General features: G+C 36.5%; 1 protein-coding gene across 1 annotated transcript in view; it reads left to right on the top strand.

The window, feature by feature from the left end:
- LOC112052989 (cuticlin-4) overlaps positions 1–20861 on the top strand; it is a 54313-nt gene extending 33452 nt beyond the window's left edge. The window contains exons 4-10 of the mRNA XM_024092239.2: positions 1555–1696; positions 14235–14398; positions 15470–15548; positions 16008–16150; positions 16979–17135; positions 18158–18292; positions 18742–20861. Coding sequence (XP_023948007.1) covers positions 1555–1696; positions 14235–14398; positions 15470–15548; positions 16008–16150; positions 16979–17135; positions 18158–18292; positions 18742–18942 — 1021 coding nt within the window. The 3' untranslated portion in view covers positions 18943–20861. The remainder of the gene's footprint in view (positions 1–1554; positions 1697–14234; positions 14399–15469; positions 15549–16007; positions 16151–16978; positions 17136–18157; positions 18293–18741) is intronic.
- The last annotated feature ends 212 nt before the right edge of the window (positions 20862–21073 follow it).

Raw genomic sequence — 21073 nt, 5'->3', positions numbered from 1 at the left:
TGCAAGTCAAGGGCTAACTTGTAAAGAATAAAAATAAAAAAGTAGTTAGTGAAAGACTAACATTGAGTTATTGGACATTATCTTAGTATTATAATAATGTATAAATAAGTTTAGGTTAAAGTTAAATTACTAATTAGTCACATAAGAGTAGGCTAGATCGTAATTTTATGGTACTTTACAATAGAGGAAAAAAAAAGTAAAAGGAAGTTGCTGGATGCATGAGCTCACAACCGTGGTGCTTGGAAGTCTTTCTTTAGTGAAGAGACTTATGGCACCACAAAACCAACGAATCTGTCTTCTCCGAGGCAAACATTTTCGGAAGGAACTAGAATGAGGAAAAACTATATAAATATTAAATACTTGTACTTATTCTTTTCTGTGTGACGAAATTTACATTTTTTTACATTTATCCTGTTGGTTTTAAAAAACAAACTCTTATAAATAATGCTAATTTACAAGAAGTGATATAATATGTCAGCAGATTTTAATATCAAGGTAGACGGGTACATTAAAAGTCACGCTTTATTATAATTATTGTCTTCATTTTTAACAATTTTTTGCAGTGTTGAATGATCTTTGAGAACGAATTAGCAATTTCATGCAGTAATTATATTGTGATATTTATTTTTATTCAAACACATTTTAATCACGTAGCAAAGTAAATCTATTCTTCTATAGCTTGGCTAGTTATGACACTCCCATGATATGTGGGCGACCGGGGGAAAGGACTGCGCGGGTGTAAAGTCGTGCGCGCGGGGCATCTCTACTCCCCCACCGGCCCGCGCAGACCATCGAGAGAATTTGCCAACCTATATTCTAGTATTTTAAAGAGGTAAAGTTTGTAAGATTTGTAGGGAGTAATCTCTGGATCTACTAAACCGATTTTGGATTTTTTTTACCAATGAAAAGCCACGTTACTTGTATAGGCTATATTTTATCCCCGTATTCCCACAGAATTTTGAATATTAACATAGTATTGGCCTCGTAAGCAGTGTTCGCTACAAGCCCCCCGGCCTGCGCGGACCATCGGGTGTGCAACGTTCAAAACTCTATAATTGGCTACTATAGCTTGGTAAATTCGTTCGTAACACTCCCGATGTGCGACGGACAGGGAGGCGTGTAGCGATGAATGAAAAAACCCACAACTGATGCACCCCCCACAACTGATACACTTCCCCGCATGCACGATTTCACACCCGCGCAGTATTTACCCCTGTCGCCCGCATATCATGAGAGTGTCATCAACGTACTTGCGAGGCTATAAAACCTTGGCTGAGTTTATTGTGGGCTCTTCTCGGACCAAGGCGCGTTTGGAACCCTCGTAACTTTAATTTTAAGTTTTCGACTATTATTACCACCATTAGATTAAAATAAATTATGACATAATTCTGACCTTTTAAAAGTGCTTGTAAAAGTAAGCCTAATTGAAATAAATTAATTTTGAATTAAGTTTGAATTTATATATGTACCATTTACCTCTGACTTTCAGCCTTCATAATATGGGGTATCTGGCTACCGCAGGCTTTTTTTTCTAACTTAAGCTTTTGTTTCCAGCGTGTACGACACGTTCAACGGCATAGTGTACCCAGCCGGGCTCGGCACTAACTCCACGTGCCTGCGCGAGTACGTGTCGGCGAAAGGCGACCTGCAGTACACGGTACCGCTGAAAGGATGCAACACCATGTCCATTGATAACGTAAGTACCAAGTGTCTAAATTAAAAAAAAACGTTATTTTTTTAAATTCGGGAATGAGGAAATCCGTAGACCAAAAGATTAGCAAACTGAAGTGACAGTGGGCGGGTCATATTTACCGCAGAACAGCAGGGTTATTCTGTAACGTTGTTTTGTATAACTCGATTGTGACTGTCCAGATCCAGCAGTGGATATGATGATGATAGTAATAAAACAATAACTAGGTTAAAAAAAACATCTAGATGTATTTGTCAGGTTATGTCATGTTAGCCAGATATTCCTCATTAAAAGAACCTGATTACATAGCTACAGATTTTGCTGTTGAGCCTCCGGTTTACCTATATTGTCTGTACGCCTTAGAGACAAATTATCTTCCTAAGTAGAAAAAACATCCAAAGTAAAGATTAAGTGAAGCAGAAATTCCAAATTTGGAAACAATCGAACAACAACAAGTGCTAATATCGTTCAATATTTGACTACATGCACACAAGCACGCACAAACGCAAAAACGCACACAGACTAAATAACTTATAAGAAGTCGCGAGTGCTTGCTATTCTCAAATAAAACTACGTAAAGTCGCGGTACATGCAATCATTTAACGCAATGCTGCGTTGATGTAACTTTTACCGAAAGTACTTGAAACAAACGAAATATTTGTTTAATGCTTTCAGATTTCCGAACGGTCCACAATTAACATCTCTTATACACACACATTCCATTGCTTGTATGTGTGGGTGTTGTTTAAGCTAACTGATCACTGTACTGAAGTGTCTGTTAGTAATTTTGAATTAACAGCTTTTTACTGAAGCTTTTTTTACTTTTTTACAAAAGCAAACATTTCAACAATTTGTTTTTTTTTAACTTTTAATCGGTTCTAGCGATCGATTCTAATAATTAATCAGCTCTCATCTCTATATAAGTACCATAGCACCTGACTCGCTAGACGTTACCCTAAAAGTATGATCACGATCTAACACACACTGCGTCTTAAAGTCGATGTTTCAAAGTATTAAAATTGCACGTGTGTGTTTTACGACAAAAATTTACAGTTGTGTTTAGTGTAAGGATACAGGATATATTGATTGGTGCTAAATATTTTCGATGTGTGAGTGTACCTCGTCCCCTTAGACCATGTCCCCCTTAAAAAACGACGGAGAATTTTGTTGGTGAATTTGAGTGCGGTACAAATTCAAAGGTCTGAGGCACTCAACCACAGGAAACCGCATCTATTAGTGCCAATTTTGTTGGTTTATTATTTTATTAAATATACCTAGTTGTAAAATTATTATTTTAAAATAATTTTACAACTAGTCTTAAATTTATATGTAGACCTAAAAAAACTGTGTCGATTGCTGATAAACGCATAATTAAATCAGTGGATTTGTTATTGAGATACCAAATTTTAAGATTTTTGAAATGTTATTTTAATTTAACAAACTTTGTTTCTTTCCTACGAAAAAAATAACTTATGTGGAAGTTACGGTATTGGCCGAAGCTGAGACCGAAGTTGAAATTCGGTTTCGATTTTGGTATCGGCTGTTAAAACTAGTTTCGATCGGATACCATCATTTTGTAATAGCAGATGCTCAATTTAATGATGTCCTGGTATACTGGAGATATTTCTATTTTCTATTTTTTTTTTTTTGTTTTTTTTTTTGTGTTCATGTTTTTTTGTGGAGATATTGTGATGTGTGGCATAATTTCGAAATAAACTCATTTTTCTTTCTTTCTTTCTTTCTTTCTTTCTTTCAATAACACTGTCTCGTGAACAGTCGCCTTCACTTAGCCGCAGGTTGCACAAGCGCACGCAAGAGGAAGCGCGTGATAGGAATCGATGCGTATACGAAGTGCCAGCTGCATCTCGACTCGCACGGACTCGCAGGGCTGATCAGAACTATAAAGATAAATATAAATATACTTTATTTGCACACCACAAAGACAAAAACAAGTGAAATAAAAAACAAATTAGGAAGAAATCAGCATACAAAAGGCGGCCTTATCGCTAAGTAGCGATTTCTTCCAGGCAACCTTCGGTTTAGGAAAACTTAAGGACATCAGCAGGTGGCGTAAAACAAAAATAACCATAGCATTAGTAATACACATACATACAAATAATTTACATCCCAATACATAAACAATATTACACAAATACCTACAATAATGAATAAAATACATACCCGATTATACCCGGGTCTCAGCTGAAAATCAGCGCTGCACATTGCTTTCCAGCGATGAACGGCTAATGCTGAGCTGTAAACCCTTTCTGTTTGGTGTCACAGACAGTCATGTAATATCTAAGATAGGATGTACTGTTTGTGACACTAAAAAGTGAATAAACTTATTTTCTTTCTTCTTTCTTTCTACATATCAAAATTTACTAATATATATATTGAAGAGAAATAATATATACAGATCGTCTTTACTGCACCAGATAATGAGTCTTTACGGCATTTTTAAAAATGTTCAGTGTCTTTGATTGCCGTATGTTTAAAGGGAGAGCATTCCATAACCTAACGGCTTGCACAACGAAAGAATATTTATAAAATTTCGTCTTATGCACGGGTAAACATAGAGTTAGTAATCGACACTGTCTCAGTTCAGACTGCACTCCCTGAAACGTAAATTTCTCCTTCAGATACACAGGAGATTTTGGATTAAACAACACACAGAACTATCCTTACTACAAGTCGATATTATTATATAGACATACACACATATCATCAATTAAATTGTGATAAATGTCTGTCTGTGATTTTAACACAGTGTTTCCGCAAGTGCTTATAGTTGTAAGCTTTTTTATTTTTTGTCTGTCTGTCTTTTTGTTCTCCAGAGCTAATCTGTGGAACGGCTGAACCTATTATAATAGGCCTTTCACTGGAAGATAGAGGAGCTTATTGAGCAGCATTATAGTACTTGTTTTCCCGACTCCCATGAATCCTACGGGATTTGTGAAAAAAATATATGACGTGGACGAAGTCGCAGACGCCTTGTGGTCTTACCCACGTATTATCCGTCCCCGTGGGAATGCAGGCATAAAATCTTAATATACTGTTATTTATTATTAAAAAAAAGCGAAAGAAATCTCATTATATATTATCGAAAACGACTTGACGTACAAAGATGATATTTGTCAGGGAAGTAGATAATAGTTAGTAGATCAGTCTAGTAGTTCCAGCGATTATCCCCTTCAACTACACAAACTCACAAACTTCTTATTTTTTGTATAAATAATATTATGTTAAATTTAAGATCTATTTTGGAATTTGGAGGAGTGTTAACGACCCTAGTATGACATATGTCGTTTAAACTTAGCCAGGTGGTAGCCCTACAATACAAGGAAACGCATGTCAAGTTACGTTCGTAGGTGTAACGGAGCGTGGCCTGAGAAGGCAGCGGGCGGGTATGTGCACTGACTTGTATGAAATGATTCATCCAAACGCACAGTAAACTCAAGTAACAACAAATCTTTTATATTTTTTTTATATATAAAACTAGCGGACGCTCGCGACTTCATCCGCCACTTTAATCGATCCCTATCGCAAAATCCGTTCTCACCGGATACCTACTAACTATAAACTACCTCCCTGCCAGATTTCGGCTTTGTACATCAAACGGTGTTCAAAATTTCGTGATGACCTTTCGCATTTATATGTTCAGATTGTGCATAAATCCTGAAAAAAAAATTACGAAATATATTTTGCGAAAATTACGAAATACAAACGCAAAATTGTCTTGCAAAATTCCCAAGACAATTTTGCGTTTGACGTAAAAATCCAACGAGTTGACAACCTTCTTGTTTTTTTTAAATCGGTTAAAAATGACACAAATTTTAACCTTTTTCAACCCTTTTAACTATAGTCAATGTATATATTGCCTTAAACGTAACTTGAGAAATGACGAACATTCATAAAAAAAAATATTAACCCATGAGAACTCCGAAAATTTACAGAATGTAGAAAATGTACAGAATTTGACCTGTTACAGTTTCATTGTAAGTTATAGATGGCGCTAGTAGTACATTATGCCACGGTAACGTTTGATGTTATAAATGATATAAGTAAAATCTCAAATTGCGATAGAATGACCAGTTTTAATACATATTCATATTCATCATTCATCATTAAACCTTGCCTGGAGGAATGACTAAGGTCGGTCGGTTAGCATTTCCTCAAAAATTGCAGCGATTCTGGTGGTCTGCACAATCTAAGTGTTAAATGTATTCGGCGTTTATGTTAACATTCTGTCATTTCCTGTCCAAAACCTTGAACACATCTTCGAGAGAAAGTAAAGGATCGTACAAACATTTCAACACTTGTATATAGCGCCAATCGGCCTGGCATCGATGCAATGAATTAACCCTGGTTTCGATAGACACAAAAACTTTTTCGTAGTCCAAAAACGCTAAGCAGAGAGGAACATTGTGTTCCTAACCACCCATATTCGGCTCACTGCTGAACTCGCCTCTCAGAATGAGAGGGGTTAGGCCAATAGTCCACCACGCTGGCCCAATGCAGACTTCACACACGCTGAGAATTATGAAAATTCTCAGGTGTGCAGGTTTCCTCACGATGTTTTCCTTCACCGTTTGAGACACGTGATATTTAAAATGCACACACCGAAAAGGTGGAGGTGAGGTGAGGTTGGAAGTGAGGTAGAAGAACCAAAGTCACCGACATAGCTCAACGTTTTTCGATCAATGGGCGGGGCACATAGTTCGAAGAGCCGATGCTACCAAGATATAGATACCAAGGTGCTGGAAAGGCGAGCCCGACTATAAAGCGCGTTGGTAGACCCCCCACCAGGTGGACTGACGACATCAAGCGAGTCGAAGAGATTCGCTGGATGCAGGCGGCTCAGAATTGTGATATCTGGAAGTCCCTACAAAAGGCCTATGTCCTGCAGTGGACGTCCATCGGCTGATATGACGATGATGATGATGACGAAGATATTAGTAGTGTTAATGCAAGTTTTTTTGTACAAAAATCGTGAACTTACCTCACAGTTAATACAAATAAGCGGTGACGTAATAACAAACGGGTTGTATGGAGTCATATAAATTATGTAAAGCGATGGAGTCATGACATATAGTCGTGAATCGTGACCTGGCTAAGTGTTTCGGTTCTGTGAACCAATATAACTTTTTGCTTCAACTTGAGTCATTTACATGTGGTCTTGGAGCCTGTAATGACCAGACCTTCGTATTTTTTAGCTGATGGTCAGCAAATGCAACATAAGTGAAGTAGGCGCATATCACGCACTGTTGGAAGGCTTTCGTTTTCAGGCATTGAGGAATTTGAGGCGTATAATTATGGAAGAGTATTCTGGTATTATTAAAGAGCAAAACACGTTTATTCAAAGAAAGCATATCAGGTCTAAAAATTCCCACCAAGAATGTTACCAATAAACCTGCGAGATTAACCCGCAGAGAATACTCGTAACTTTGAGCGAAGTCCCGGACTTGTGACCAATAGATGTAGTTTTAAGAACGTCCTTTAAACTAGTTAATATTGGTTAGTGGGTTTTGAACTATTAAGACAACTTGATGGATATAACTGACCACTATATTATTATCCAAAATATTATTAATTTGTAAGGTAGGCAATACGTCCGTCCACTAGCACGGTGTCACAAGAAGTGAGGAATGTTACGAAATAACGAAAATATTTAATTAAATTCTGTTTGGAATGAACGAAGATGGCGCTGGCATATTATTATTTTATACAATCAAATATCTTTTAATCAATTATATTTATAAATCAAGATTAGTTTTGTATTTATTTGTAAAATAAACCAACAGATAACAATCCTCTTCTTCGAACAAGTTCTCCCCAATCAGACAAATCTGGCTATATTCCACAAGAGCAGCCCTGGACACCCGTTTTAATAAAGAATTGAGCACTGTTATAAAACCGAATACATTTTCTCCGGCTACATTCTCCCAACAATATTATAAAAACTGACTTTGTAATAGTAAAAAATTTTAATAAAAAAAATTCAACCGACTTCCAAGTCAAAAAATAACTAACTAAATAGCAAAAAATAACATCTTACCTATGTGCTACCTTCTGATCAGTTTGAAGGCGGTGCCAAGCCAGTGATGTTTTAATTAAACACCATTTAACTACAAAATTTCTGTGGTTCTTTCAGAAACAGCTTTAATTAAAACACAACACTGGCTTGGCACCGCCTTCAAACTGATCAGAAGGTAGCACATAGGTAAGATGTTATTTTTTGCTATTTAGTTAGTTATTTTTTGACTTGGAAGTCGGTTGAATTTTTTTTATTAAAATTTTTATTTTTTTATTTTTAGTGTTAGCATACCTACTGCGTGTGTACAGTCACAACCTATCTAAGTGGAAAGTTCTTATCAATACAAATTTATCAAGTCCAAACACAAGGTAGCTACTGTGAACCGTCGAGGAGTTCTCTTCGCTGTCCCTCGTCTTCATCATCAGACCCTTAATACAGTCACAATCCATCTAGGTGGAAAGTTCTCATCAATACAAATTTATCAAGTCCAAACACGAGGTAGCTACTGTGAACCGTCGAGGAGTTCTCTTCACTGTCCCTCGTCTTCATCACCAGACCCTTAATACAGTCACAACCCATACAGGTGGAAAGTACTCATCAATACAAATTAATCAAGCCCAAACAAAAGGTGACTGCTGTAAATCGTTGACGAGTTCCATCGTCTGTGTTTCGGCTCCATCATCAGACCAACTCCAAACCTTCATAAAGTTGTAGTGGTTTAAAATACCTTATGAAAACACTAACAAAGGCACTAGTCGTCTCTACAACTTTCGAAAGTTCCCCTCAATTTCTCCAGGATGCCACCATCAAATCCTGACATGAAAAAAATGGGACCACCCTGGAAGTAAACCCTTCAAAACAAAAAAAGAATTTTCAAAATCGGTCCATAATTGACGGAATTATCGCTGGACATACATAAAAAAAAAAAAAAAAAAAAACATACATACAGCCGAACGTAGAACCTCCTCCTTTTTGGAAGTCGGTTAAAAAATAATCCTTTTTTCTTTATTTTAAAACATACACACCACTATGTAATGTCAATATTAGAAACAATCCTAAGGAACAACATCCTTTATTTGTTAAGGCATCCTAATCAAACATAATGACAGAAAAGCAAACAAAATTGTACTAAATAAATTTACATGGAGCTGTTCTATTCATCACTACAGGTTGTAAATTCTGCCACGCTGAATTTGTGTTTGTTCGGACTTATCTCAGAAAATATTTCCATCAATAGATTATAGGTAGATACTTTCTCGTATTTCTTTTCTTATATACATATGGCTAAGGTGTAAAACTCCCTCCGGAAGTCTGCCCGCTAGCCAAGTGGCACGTCGGTTCTCTTTCTAAAATCGCTAACGCTTTGAAAACTAGAAAATTGTATGGAACTGACAGATTTTGATCACGTGGTTTGTCGATAGCAACATAGACGCAGTAGGGGTTTCATTCAGCCACTTCGAATTTAACCTCTAATTGTTTGAGAATTTGACACTTAGCGGGTGATTGATCCACTGGGGGTGCCCCTACAACGTCTATGAATACCACTGTTACGCTACATGTATACACTTAGGTACTATCAATTATTTCATATACTATCAATTTCACTTCGACTTCGTCCGCGTGAAATTTAGTTTTTCATAAATCCCTCGAATGAATGGAACCATGAATATTTACGGGATTATAAGTAGCCTATGTGTTAATCCATAGAAAAATCTATTAACTAGTAACTTTAGTTTTAAGTTTTCGACTATTATTACCACCATTAAATTTAATTAAATTATGACAAAATCTTGACCTTTCAAAAGTGTTTGTAAACTAAGCCTAATTGAAATAAATGAATTTTAACTTTTGACTTTTTGACTTTATTTCCATTGAAAATTTCAGCCAAATCGGTTCATTAGTTGCGGCGTTAAAGAGTAACAAACATCCATCCAAACATCCATAAAACACCCATACAAACTTACGCCTTTATAATAATAGTAGGATAAAAACCCCCAGTTTTTAAAAAGGCTTCGCCAAATACCAATCACCCGAACGACTATACAGGTTTATACAAATGTGACACCTACGTAATGCAAGCAAAACGACGCCTACACAAAGCCTTTTGCGGAGACAAAAATATATTGGTATGAGGAAGAAATACGTTCACCTACGTGACGATGTCTGAGACATGATTTGTTTTTAAAAAAGCATATTAACCACGTTTTATATACAGGGTGGCCGGGGAGTTGACGTTCAAAGTTAAAATTTGGATGCCTTGTAACGAGGAGTATCCGAATCACCCCCATTTATTACGATTTTGCTTAGTTTAGGAGATTTTTTTATGATTTTTTCTTCAATTTTGACCTAACGTTGGTTTATTATTTTTTTTCTCATTGTACTGAGCACTTTACGTTGGATTTGTAGATAATAATTAATTTTAGTCGCAAAGTCAAAATTACGGTTCTAACTCAACACTTGCTCAATATTCTGAGGCGGATATGACGTCGTTCGATCTTGTCTTGGCTCGTGCCGACGCTAGGTGACGGGACTTGTTTCCGTAAAGAGTACGGATTTAGAGAGGGGTAGCGATCGGTTGGCGTGAACGACTTGCGATATAAGGTGCTCATCATACGGTTGGCTTCCGTATGCTTGTGGCGTTCGAGCCATCCCCTTTTTTTGTTGTGTAATTATTTATGGATTACTTGGGATAGGCGGGGAGAGTGACTTGAGTGGAAAAGATTACTGTTTGTTAACAGTCATAGGCGCCCTAAACCCTACACACAGGGTTCACAAGTGTGTGAATCCACTCAAGCTCATTCTCTGTCATTCTAGGGTCTTATTTTGGTTACAGTTCTATTTGTTAATTAAGTTGTCCTGACAAATATTGTGAATTATGGTTCGACATTGGTTTTCTTATTTTTTAAATCCACTTTTGAAGCCTTCTGCTAAAAGTATATTACGTCAACTAATCGATGTCTTTGCTGCGGTGAATAGGCTAGTTCTGTGAAATTATTGAGGCTTGATCTCCTTTTTAACCGACTTCCAAAAAGAAGGAGGTTCTACGTTCGGCTGTATGTATGTTTTTTTATACTAATATAATAGATTTTTCTATCAGAAGTTGCTTAAAGCACTTAAGTAAGTAAAACAAGTTTTTCTTTACCTATTTTCAAAGTATATAGCCAACGCACACTGAGCTATAAAATCTCTTAGGCATACAAATAAGCATCTTATCTCCCCGCCATTGTTCGTACATCTGGGCTCCCAGATAATTGCGGTGTTCAGACTTCAGACCTTATTTAACCCAGGTATTAGATAGAGATCTAAATTATGGGCCTCGTTGCGTCAATTACCACTTTTATTCAAAGTTGGTTAGGTTTTATTGCTGTCTGTAAATAGCTCAATAACTCAGAGGTTCATGGTTGTGATTCAGTGATATCAGTGAGGTCTGAGGTATGGTTGCCTTCATCAGAGGTTCAAAGTTAGGATATCTGTGAAGTCCCAAAATTTATTATTAAATATAAGGTGAATAAGAATATAAGGCAGCATCACTTTGACAACTTATGACATTTATATTGTTACACACCACCTGCTTTAACGGTAATGGAAAACATCGCTGAGAGATGACACAGACATCAAGATTACTAATGATTGATATATTATAATGTGTATTTTTTTTAATTTGAACCCATATTCGACTCACTGCTGAGCTCGAGTTTCCTCTCAGAATGAGAGAGGTTAGGCCAATAGTCTACCACGCTCGCCCAATGCGGATTAGCAGACTCACACACGCAGAGAATTAAGAAAATTCTCTGGTATGCTGGTTTCCTCACAATGTTTTTCCTTCACCGTTTGAGACACATAATATTTAATTTCTTAAAATGCACACTGCACAGTTCTTAAACTGAAAAGTTGGAGATGCATGTCCCAGACCGGATTCGAATCCACACCCTACGGAATCGGAGGCCGTGATCATATCCACTGGGCTATCACGGCTCAATTTGCATTTACTTGGTATTTATTATAATATGTGCAAAATTATAAATTGTAGACGACAGACAGAAGGATATGCGAACAGGCGACCTTTCGTTGGCCTTGCGTCTTATATAGACGTGTGGGCGGCGACTGTGACTACTAAATACTAACTGATACACTTTTATGTAAACTAGAGCAATTGGACTAGTTCTTCAAAACGTTGGCAAGCAGTAAACGTAAAGGAAAACCAAACATGTACTCACTCGATCGTCGCGGGGGACCTATTGGATTTGGTAGATTAAATGGTCAGTGGTGGAAGAAAACTTAAAAAAATAAAATTTTAATTTTTATAGTTTTTGTCGAGTTAGGAGGTAGAGGTCGACTCTGGCATGCACCTCTAACAAATTTTAAGAAATTAATTATCACGTGTCTCAAACGGTGAAGGAAAACATCGTGAGGAAACCTGCATACCAGAAAATTTGCTTAATTCTCTGCGTGTGTGAAGTTTGCCAATCCACATTAGGCCAGCGTGGTGGACTATTGGCCTAAATCCTCTCATTCTGAGAGAAGACTCGAGCTCAGCAGTGAGCCGAATATGAGTTGATAATGATGATAATGATGATAGTTTTTTTTTAACTTAAAGTTTTAATTTATTTTAATTTTATAGATTTACTTTAATGTACGACTATTTTTTATGAGTTTAGTTGTACCTAATGTGTTTCAATAAAGTCAAAGTCAAAGTCAAAATTCATTTATTTCAAATAGGCTTAGTTTACAAGCTCTTTCAAATACTACTTTCATTAGTGTAGCTTGACGAAATCATCAGATAATATTAGGAATTAGGTATTTCCTTCAAAATGACAAAAAAAACATTTGTCAGATTTCGAAATGCACACGTTCTAAGTCTAGCTCTCAACTAAACCACCTTTCCCAAGTCGTGATGGTTGAGTATTGCTAAAGCTTGCTATATTTTGGGTTGTCCTAAGCGAACTGACCAATATTGAGGACTTCTTAGTGGAGGTACTCAACAACAAGCAAGGTATCCCTTAAGTATGTTCATCTGCCACACTCATACAGATACAAAAATCCCCTCTTCTGCTCCTCTAGCTTCGAAACTATAGGTTGACCGGTGCAGAGCAGCGCGTTGAAATCTATTATAGGGTTGGGTGTACTTTATGTTTACAAGATATTTAAGTACATTTTAGACCGGTCAATATTTATAAGTGTAAAGTGTTGGATAGGTATATTTATACTGTAGTTTAAGCGTAATTTTTGTCACTTTTTTGTTTTATGTCAAGTGACAAAGGCAAATCTTGTGAAAAAGATACCCGAGACTTATCAGAGGGTGGTGAAATCAGGCCTTAATGTTTTACTTTATAATTATTTATTAAGTCGGAATTACTAAGTATCAATTTGTAGAATGAAAAATTAAGGACGTAGAATGATGAATTTATTGAGGATATGCTAGAATGAATGCTCGGAGGCATATATTTGAATATCAAATGTAATTTTGAAATGATTTTATAAATGATGATTTTTTTTCATTGTCCTTTTGACAACTAATGGTATGGTAGGCTTAATAAATTGTTTTTTACCTACTTAAAGGAAGAAACAAAAATTATTTATATTTTTTGCTTGGCATTAGAAGAATTTTCAAATATTTTATTAGATCTCGATAAAAATTGTTCGGTTACTGGTCACTTACACATTCATGTCGCCCGTATCCGCTTCCTGTGGGAAGGAACCGGCTGTGACGTCACCCCACACGTCACGATCACTGATCATTGCCAACGATCCATAACAATTCAAAAACAAATATAACCAACACTGAAGCATTCCCAGTAGGCCAATCGTGAATACAAAATTAAATATTGTCGCCGAACCGCAAATATCGCTTTTCATCTCGCCCTCGCATCGAAAGAGAGTGATATTTACAGTTCAATACTTGTCAGTTTCTTCTCAGCAGAACCTGCCTTCCGAACCGGTGGTAGAATCTTCACAAATAGTCAACTGACGTGTCAAAAGTGCTTGTAAACTGAGCCTACTTGAAATAAATGATTTTTGATTTTGATTAATATAATTATGTTTGGGCGAGCATCTTAGGCACTGGAGGTGTTAATAAGATAATATTCGATCTCATCACGAGGGTAATATTATCGTGAACTAATTGCAACTGCTGAAGTTGACAGTAACCCGGATTCAACGACTGAGGTCTATAAATCTGAAGCCTTTTACTGTCTCGACTGAGTATAGTCAGTGACCGGAGTAGGGATAGCCTATCGGTCTGCTGGCTTGGACGCTTCTGCTTTACGGCAGCAAATTCCTTCTTAGAATTTCTTGCAACCGCCTTCCGTATCGCTAAGGGTGGCCGGTCACTGACAATTTTTAGTTGGCCGACTTTTTAATTGTGCGTGATTTAGTTGGACAGATGTGCGGGCTGTCATACATCGCTATACCTGTTCTATAATCGGCCAACTAAAAGTTGTAAGTGAGCGGGGGCTCTAAGGCTTTACATTTTACTCCTAATTCATATTAAACTTAGATATCACTTTCCAGGAGGACGGCACGGTGGAATACTACAACAACATCATAGTGCAGCCCCACTTGCGCCTGGTGACGGGGCAGGGCCGGGGTTACCACGTGCGCTGCCGCTACCGTCGCCGCGACCTCACGCTGTACCACATGCACCGGCCGCGTGCCGACCGCCTCACCGCCGACAAGTGAGTACACCAGCGCTGAGCCTGCTGACCGGCCAGGGTCCGGTGCAGCCCATCAGCATACAGAACATCCAAGCAAAGTCTCAGCATTACATGTTCATGTAAAGTATTACATTCAGTATAAAGGTTTAATACCGATCGTTTAGCAATGCTAAACAACGTAGGTAATAAGTAAAAGACTACTTTATCGATCCCCTGACACAGATTTGTCATTTTATCCAGAAATTTGAATATAAAAGAAAAATAGAATGCAAAAGTAGTGGGCGCCATTATTCACCCTTGCTTAACACCGGAGCCACCGGATTACTAGGAAAGACTCCGTGAAGTTAATTTTATTTTACATTCTAGTCATCACTCCGTCGTGAAATTGACTTACCAAAATTATTAATTACTCAGGACGGACAGACCAACCAAAACATCGAAATTGTAGAATGTGGAACGCTATCGAAAGCCTAATATTAATTGCAAAGACAAAAATTATGTGTGCCATGCTACGAGTAGATCTAAGTACTTGTTCTCTAACACAAATCTTGTTAAATGAAAATATCTTCGTAATTGTAGGTAGGTACTTATACGTACCTAAAATACTTCGAGCACTCAACATTACTGATGCTTTATTTTATTTTCCGTGTTATACCGTTTTATATCTATCGTGAACCGTTACATTTTAATCAATGACCAAAAATGCCCGTCTAGACTGTTTCAAAACTTTAGAAAATACATTAAAATTAGTATGTTTTAGGACAGAAACTGATTGCTTTTAGTCGTAAAAAGATAAAATGTCGTAAAGAAAGTAATTAGCTAAATAGCCATCACCATAATTAGATGATTGATGTTGACAAGATTTATGAAATATCCTTAGATAGGGTTATAGCCGTGAGATACTCGTAGATATATATTTGGTGGTTTTAACCATCTAACTGGCGTTATTTATTGCTGTGTTGGCTTATGACTGGAATCTCTTTACAATGACGGGCAATTTAAGAAATGATTATTTACTAATTCTTTGATCATTTCAATAAAGGAGTTTTGGTTAAATAAACTATAGTTTAATTTTTATAATTTCGTTGACAGCGATGAGTACGACGAAGACTCAGGCCTGTTGCCGTCTGTCACGATGAAGATATTCAAGGGTGACCCCGAAGATAAGGAGGTACGTAAACATTGTATTTGATGATTAACTAGCGTTTTACCGCGGAGGCTTAAAATAGAGCACATTCAAATTCTACTGTGGGACTAGCCCCTGATTGATGTAGCATAGTACTTATTTGTTTCTTACCAGTTTCTCAAGCGCCCCTCGAATCTCTTTTATAATCTTTAACTCTTTCTTTAGCCTTTCTGTACCATATCACTTTTGCAACTTGTCAAATATCGTCATCATATGTTCTACTCTACTTCTATCATGCTCTAGAATACCTACCACTGGCGTGTGATCTAATCATTATTCATGTGCACTGCCTACAAGTCTAATGTGTATCTCGATGTATGATTTAAATCAATCAATCAAATGATAGCTTTACGTTTTTGCATTATTGCACCGGAAGACGTCATAGTCATTTTCCCAATCGGTCACTTGGATACGACAATTAAAAAGCTTTTGAAAATTTGGCAGGTGGCGTCGAACGTCAAGATCGGTGACAGTCTGACACTGGTGGTGTCGCTAGAGAAGCAGCGGCAGTACGGATTGCTGGTGTCCGAGTGCTCGGTGCGCGACGGTCTCGGCTGGGCCGAGCAGAGCCTAATCGCTGACGATGGGTAGGTGTCACCTGTGGTATCGGTGTCAACAACAGTTATAGTCTGACGCTGGTGTCGCTAGAAAAACTGCAACTTTAGCTAGTGCTGCTGCCTTTAAGTCACATAACGGTGTTGTATTGTGTCGTCATTACCGATAAACCGTCTTATTTTGGAGTTTGGAGATATTATGCCAGCGAATTGTTTTGCACCTTTTGTATTTTTTTTTTGTATTATTTCATTTTATAATATTAAATTCCTAGGTTACCTTAGTTTTAATTATCTTATTAAAATTAGATTTAGCAATTACTTTTAAAAAATAACTAGAATAATGAGCGTCAACTCGCCAACAAACTGCCTGTACAGTTTGGCGAGAGTATCGATATGTAAAATAATTGTTATATCTTATCAATAAAATAAATTAAAAAAAAAAAAAAAAAAGAACCTCCGTCTGTTTTATCCGGTCATGAAGACCTGTTTTATCTATTTGTTGTTTTCAGACATTAACTGTTTCATCGATCATCCAACTTTGAACACAAACAGAATATATTTTTACACTACGAGCGCAAAGTAGAGTGACAGACCAAATGAAGTCCTTGATTTGCGCTCCAGCTCAAGATATATCAAGTTGGAATAAACTGTTGTGACTTAATATATTCTTATCTACTTCTATGCTAATATTATAAAGAGGAAAGATTTGTATTTTTGTATGTAAATAAAATCAAAACTACTGGACCGATTTGAGAAATACTTTCACCGATAGAAAGCTACGTTACCAGGGTGTAACATTTTATCCCCGTATTCCCATGGGAATAGTAATGGTTCTGATAAAAATATCTTGTTGTCTGTCAGCTGCCCGCTGGACGGCGAGATCATGGGGCTGTTCCAGTACTCCGGGGCGCGGCAGGAGGCGCGCGTGTCGTTCCCCGCGCACAAGTTTCCCTACACCGCCTCCGTGTACTACACGTGCGAGGTCAAGCTGTGCGACCTCAACCACCCCACCGACTGCGTACGTGGCTACTGCTTTAACACTATCATCATCATCACTATCATTCATATCACTATCATCGTCCTCATCATCAATATCAACTTATTCAGTAGCATTAGGTACTATTATTTTATTAACTACTAGCGGACGCTCTCGATTTCCTCCGCCCTTAGATCTCTTTAATCCAGCCTTACAGTAGTATCGCTGTAAAAATGCAGTAACTTCTCCCGTTTTCCCAACATTTCCCTTCCCTGCTCTGCTCCTATTGATCGTAGCGTGATGAAAAATATACTATAACCTGCCCAGGAGTTTGGAGAATAATTGTACCAAGTTTTGTTAAAATCCGTCGAGTAGTTTTTATTTCTATAACAAACATACAGACAGACAGACAGACAAAAATTTTACTGATTGCATTTTTGGTATCACTAATTACATACCTACATTTCATGTACAGAATTAACCTCTCCACAGATTTATTTTATGTATAGATTTAAACTATGATCAGCCTAATTCATTTTATAGTAGGCAGGTAATATTTGACAACAACTGATAACCCCGAGATGTTAACACTCATCGTGTTAAGCAAACCATTTGTAGGACATGCTGGGAACACTTCCAATAGTGCGCTGTCCTATGCCTGTCTAAGGGATAGATGTTTTGGCATATCCCTGTAATTTCATCGACAAAAGAGATGAGACGCAGTTGAAACCGCATATGTATTCTCCTTTGAGCAGATCGTCACACAGACATGACAAAATACTATCTACATGCTTTTAGAACATCCTCTATAGGTGTTGACTCAACAACGATCGTGATTGTAGGTATATGTCGCCGTGGAGGCTTGGCTCACTGAAAAATCTATAACCTCAAACCTAATAATTATCATGTTTACTCTTAAGTTATTGCGATTCGACTTATTTTCAAGTAATCTTATGATTTCGCAATCAAAATAATGTCCACATTTTTATTAATGACTACGTTTTTCTACGACATATACGTTTACGAAATATCAAAATGAAATTATTGTTTCAAACTGCTTCCAGGAGCCGTGTTCCCATAAGAAGAACCGTGTCCGTCGTCAGTCGGACGACGGCGCGCCGGCCACTGTGGAGGTGTTCTCTGGACTGTGGGTCAACGAGGCAGACTCGCCCGACAACGATGACGTCACATCGGAGAAGGTAAGTCCGAGAGCGACAGCTTAAGGCTGTTACTAATGCCGACGACATTGTCAACTAAGCTATTCTTGATCGCGAGTTTCTCTATTTTTGGGGGTTTTAATATGTCTTAAATTATTTCACTTATTCAAAAGTGGTTTAACACATCACTTTTCTAAACGCTGTTTAAAAACAAGAAACATAAAACAGTAACTTTGTTCTTTGCTTCATATTTCCGCGATTCAGCTTTCGGAATCCCCTTAACGAAACTATTCTTCATAGGATAGTCACTAACCTCTTACTTCCCAACTACGGTTTGCCACTAAGAATAAGTGTTTTAGGACAAATAAAAACTAATTGTAAACCTTCGGTACAGGACTCTCCTGATCTGTAGCATTAGCTAATCATTAGTCAAAAGAGGAAGTCAACCATCGAATACATACCTAAATTGGTATATTTTCCTATATTTACAGAAAGAAGACACCATCTGCATATCGCAGCGTCACTTCGCGATCGCCATTTGCGTGGCGGGCGTCATCCTGATGATATGCGTCATCGCTGCCATCGCCTTCATACTGGCGCGCCGGCGGAACCCCAAAGCCTACTCCAGAACAGGCAGCTCTCTCTACAGCACACTCCCTTACACCAACACTGGTTACTCGCAGACAAGTTAAACACCCTGTATAATGTCCTAACTAGGCCTAAATTATTCCAAGGTTTGGACTAAAATGATAGAAGTTAAATCCGTTGATTTTTTTTTTTTGGGTTGGGATTGTCGTACGCACAGGGTTCTATAATGGTCATGTTTATAAACATAGTTTTTTTTTTTAATATAAATTTTCAATTTAGCATTAACAATGATCGTGCTAAATAAAAACATGCTAAATTTCTTGTCGTACAATATACCTACGACAAAATAGTGACAAAAATCTGGTATGTGCGAAAAGAACACGAAATGTTTTATACTAAAAAGAATGGGATAGATGATAGGGTAAACAACCCTGCTAGTGTCATTTAGATTTTAAATTAACAAAGTGCGACGAATTCAAATTGGTTTTCAGGTACAACGAAATTTTAATTTGTGAGTTTGCATTTTGTGTGTGATTGTGTGTTAGCCATTTTGTGTGTGTTTATATATGATTTTATATACGTACCTACAACTAAAATAAAAAATTAACAAGATTAAATTCATTAAACAGAGGGTAGCTAGCCGCTAAATAAAATATAGTTTCTATATCTATTAGTAATTTAAATATAGAATGTTGTGTTCAAAAAACCGCAACGATTCAGTCATTGTTTAAGTTTAGGTTTTATGGAATAAAATAATTTTAAGTTGTATAAGTATTTTTGAATTCACATAGATAAAAATTAAATAACCTATCTAATTTTTGTGATAATTCGTGCATTATTATTATCCGTCCATAAATTATATTCTAAGTTTTTATTTTATTGGAAGGTTGCCTTGCATTACGTAATATTTTATTTTATAATCGAATTTGTAGCAAAAGTTTCAAAATCTTTTCTACAATTTTTGACTCAATTATTATATTAGATGATTGTATTCAGTTTAGGACTTGTGTTAACTAAGTTATAATTTATAATAACAGTAACTACAAGAATATAAACCTACCAACATAATTTAGTCATAGACAAGCTGGTATGTTTTTCCGGTGGCGGGAAATCCAATCTATGGTTTAAAGATTTAAAAACAATTTATAGTGAAACTACAAAATATCTGTGATTTTATATGTATTATATAATTTATATATCTATAATCAAAAATATTGTAATAGTTAATTTAAGAATTCACACATATAATACAAAACAGTAGTTAGTCATTTATTAATATTTTATGATTATATGATGTGTCAATTAACTTCTATAAATGGATGCCATACTGATTTTAATTTCCTAATATGTTTAGTATATAGCAAAGTTACTTAATCCATCCAATATAGGTGCTATTTTTTATAATATAGCTTATTGTATTGCTTAGTTTTTGCACAGACTTGAAGAAAAAGATAGACGATAAATAGAGTGCTTTGAAATCAAAAAAATAAGTAGGCAACATTAGGTTTTATCATATATTTTGTTTGTCTACAAAACAATAGGGTAGAACCAACATCAGTTTATTTTTTTCTCTTCATACAAGAACACTGACCTTAATTGATATAAAATAATAATGATAAATTAGTGACTCAAGGCGTAATTATTGAACTATATTTTATGATGTAAAATACGTTGTTTGTTATAGATTTGCGTCTTTTTCATCATTTTGATTTTATATGTTTTCCAGGTAGGTTGATCTTGCTACATTTAGAAAAAAATATATTTGATTTATTTGGCATAAGGTCAAGAGAACACCGCCGTCTACTTTTCCCCAAGTCTGTGATTTTCGCTTCCTATGTATATTTTTGGTAACAACGAATTTTGATACGTGTTTCATACTTACTCCATTGATTAACTTTACGATGTACTTACTAGTTGTTTTTTTTTTTTGTAGCAATGGGGTTCTGGAACCGTATCGAAATGTTAAACCGTTGAAGGTTTACTCTGTACGAATTTTTAACAAATATACTGACTTTAAATATAATTGTTTTTGTATTAATTTAATTCCAACCCCAACTTCCAACCAAATATATTTTGTAGTAAACGAACATAAACATTCGCTCCAAGCAGTGATGTAACTAGCATTGGCGTGCACAAGGCTTTTAACTAGAATAGGAATATGCGTAGGTACGTATTATACGTAGGCAATATACGGACCTATGCTGGTATATTTACGCCACTGCCTACAAGTTTAAT

The sequence above is a fragment of the Bicyclus anynana genome, chromosome 18, assembly GCF_947172395.1.
Source record: "Bicyclus anynana chromosome 18, ilBicAnyn1.1, whole genome shotgun sequence".
Taxonomy (NCBI): domain Eukaryota; kingdom Metazoa; phylum Arthropoda; class Insecta; order Lepidoptera; family Nymphalidae; genus Bicyclus; species Bicyclus anynana.
The sequence above is the reverse complement of the archived record's forward strand: the minus strand, read 5'-3'. Positions and strand labels throughout refer to the sequence as shown.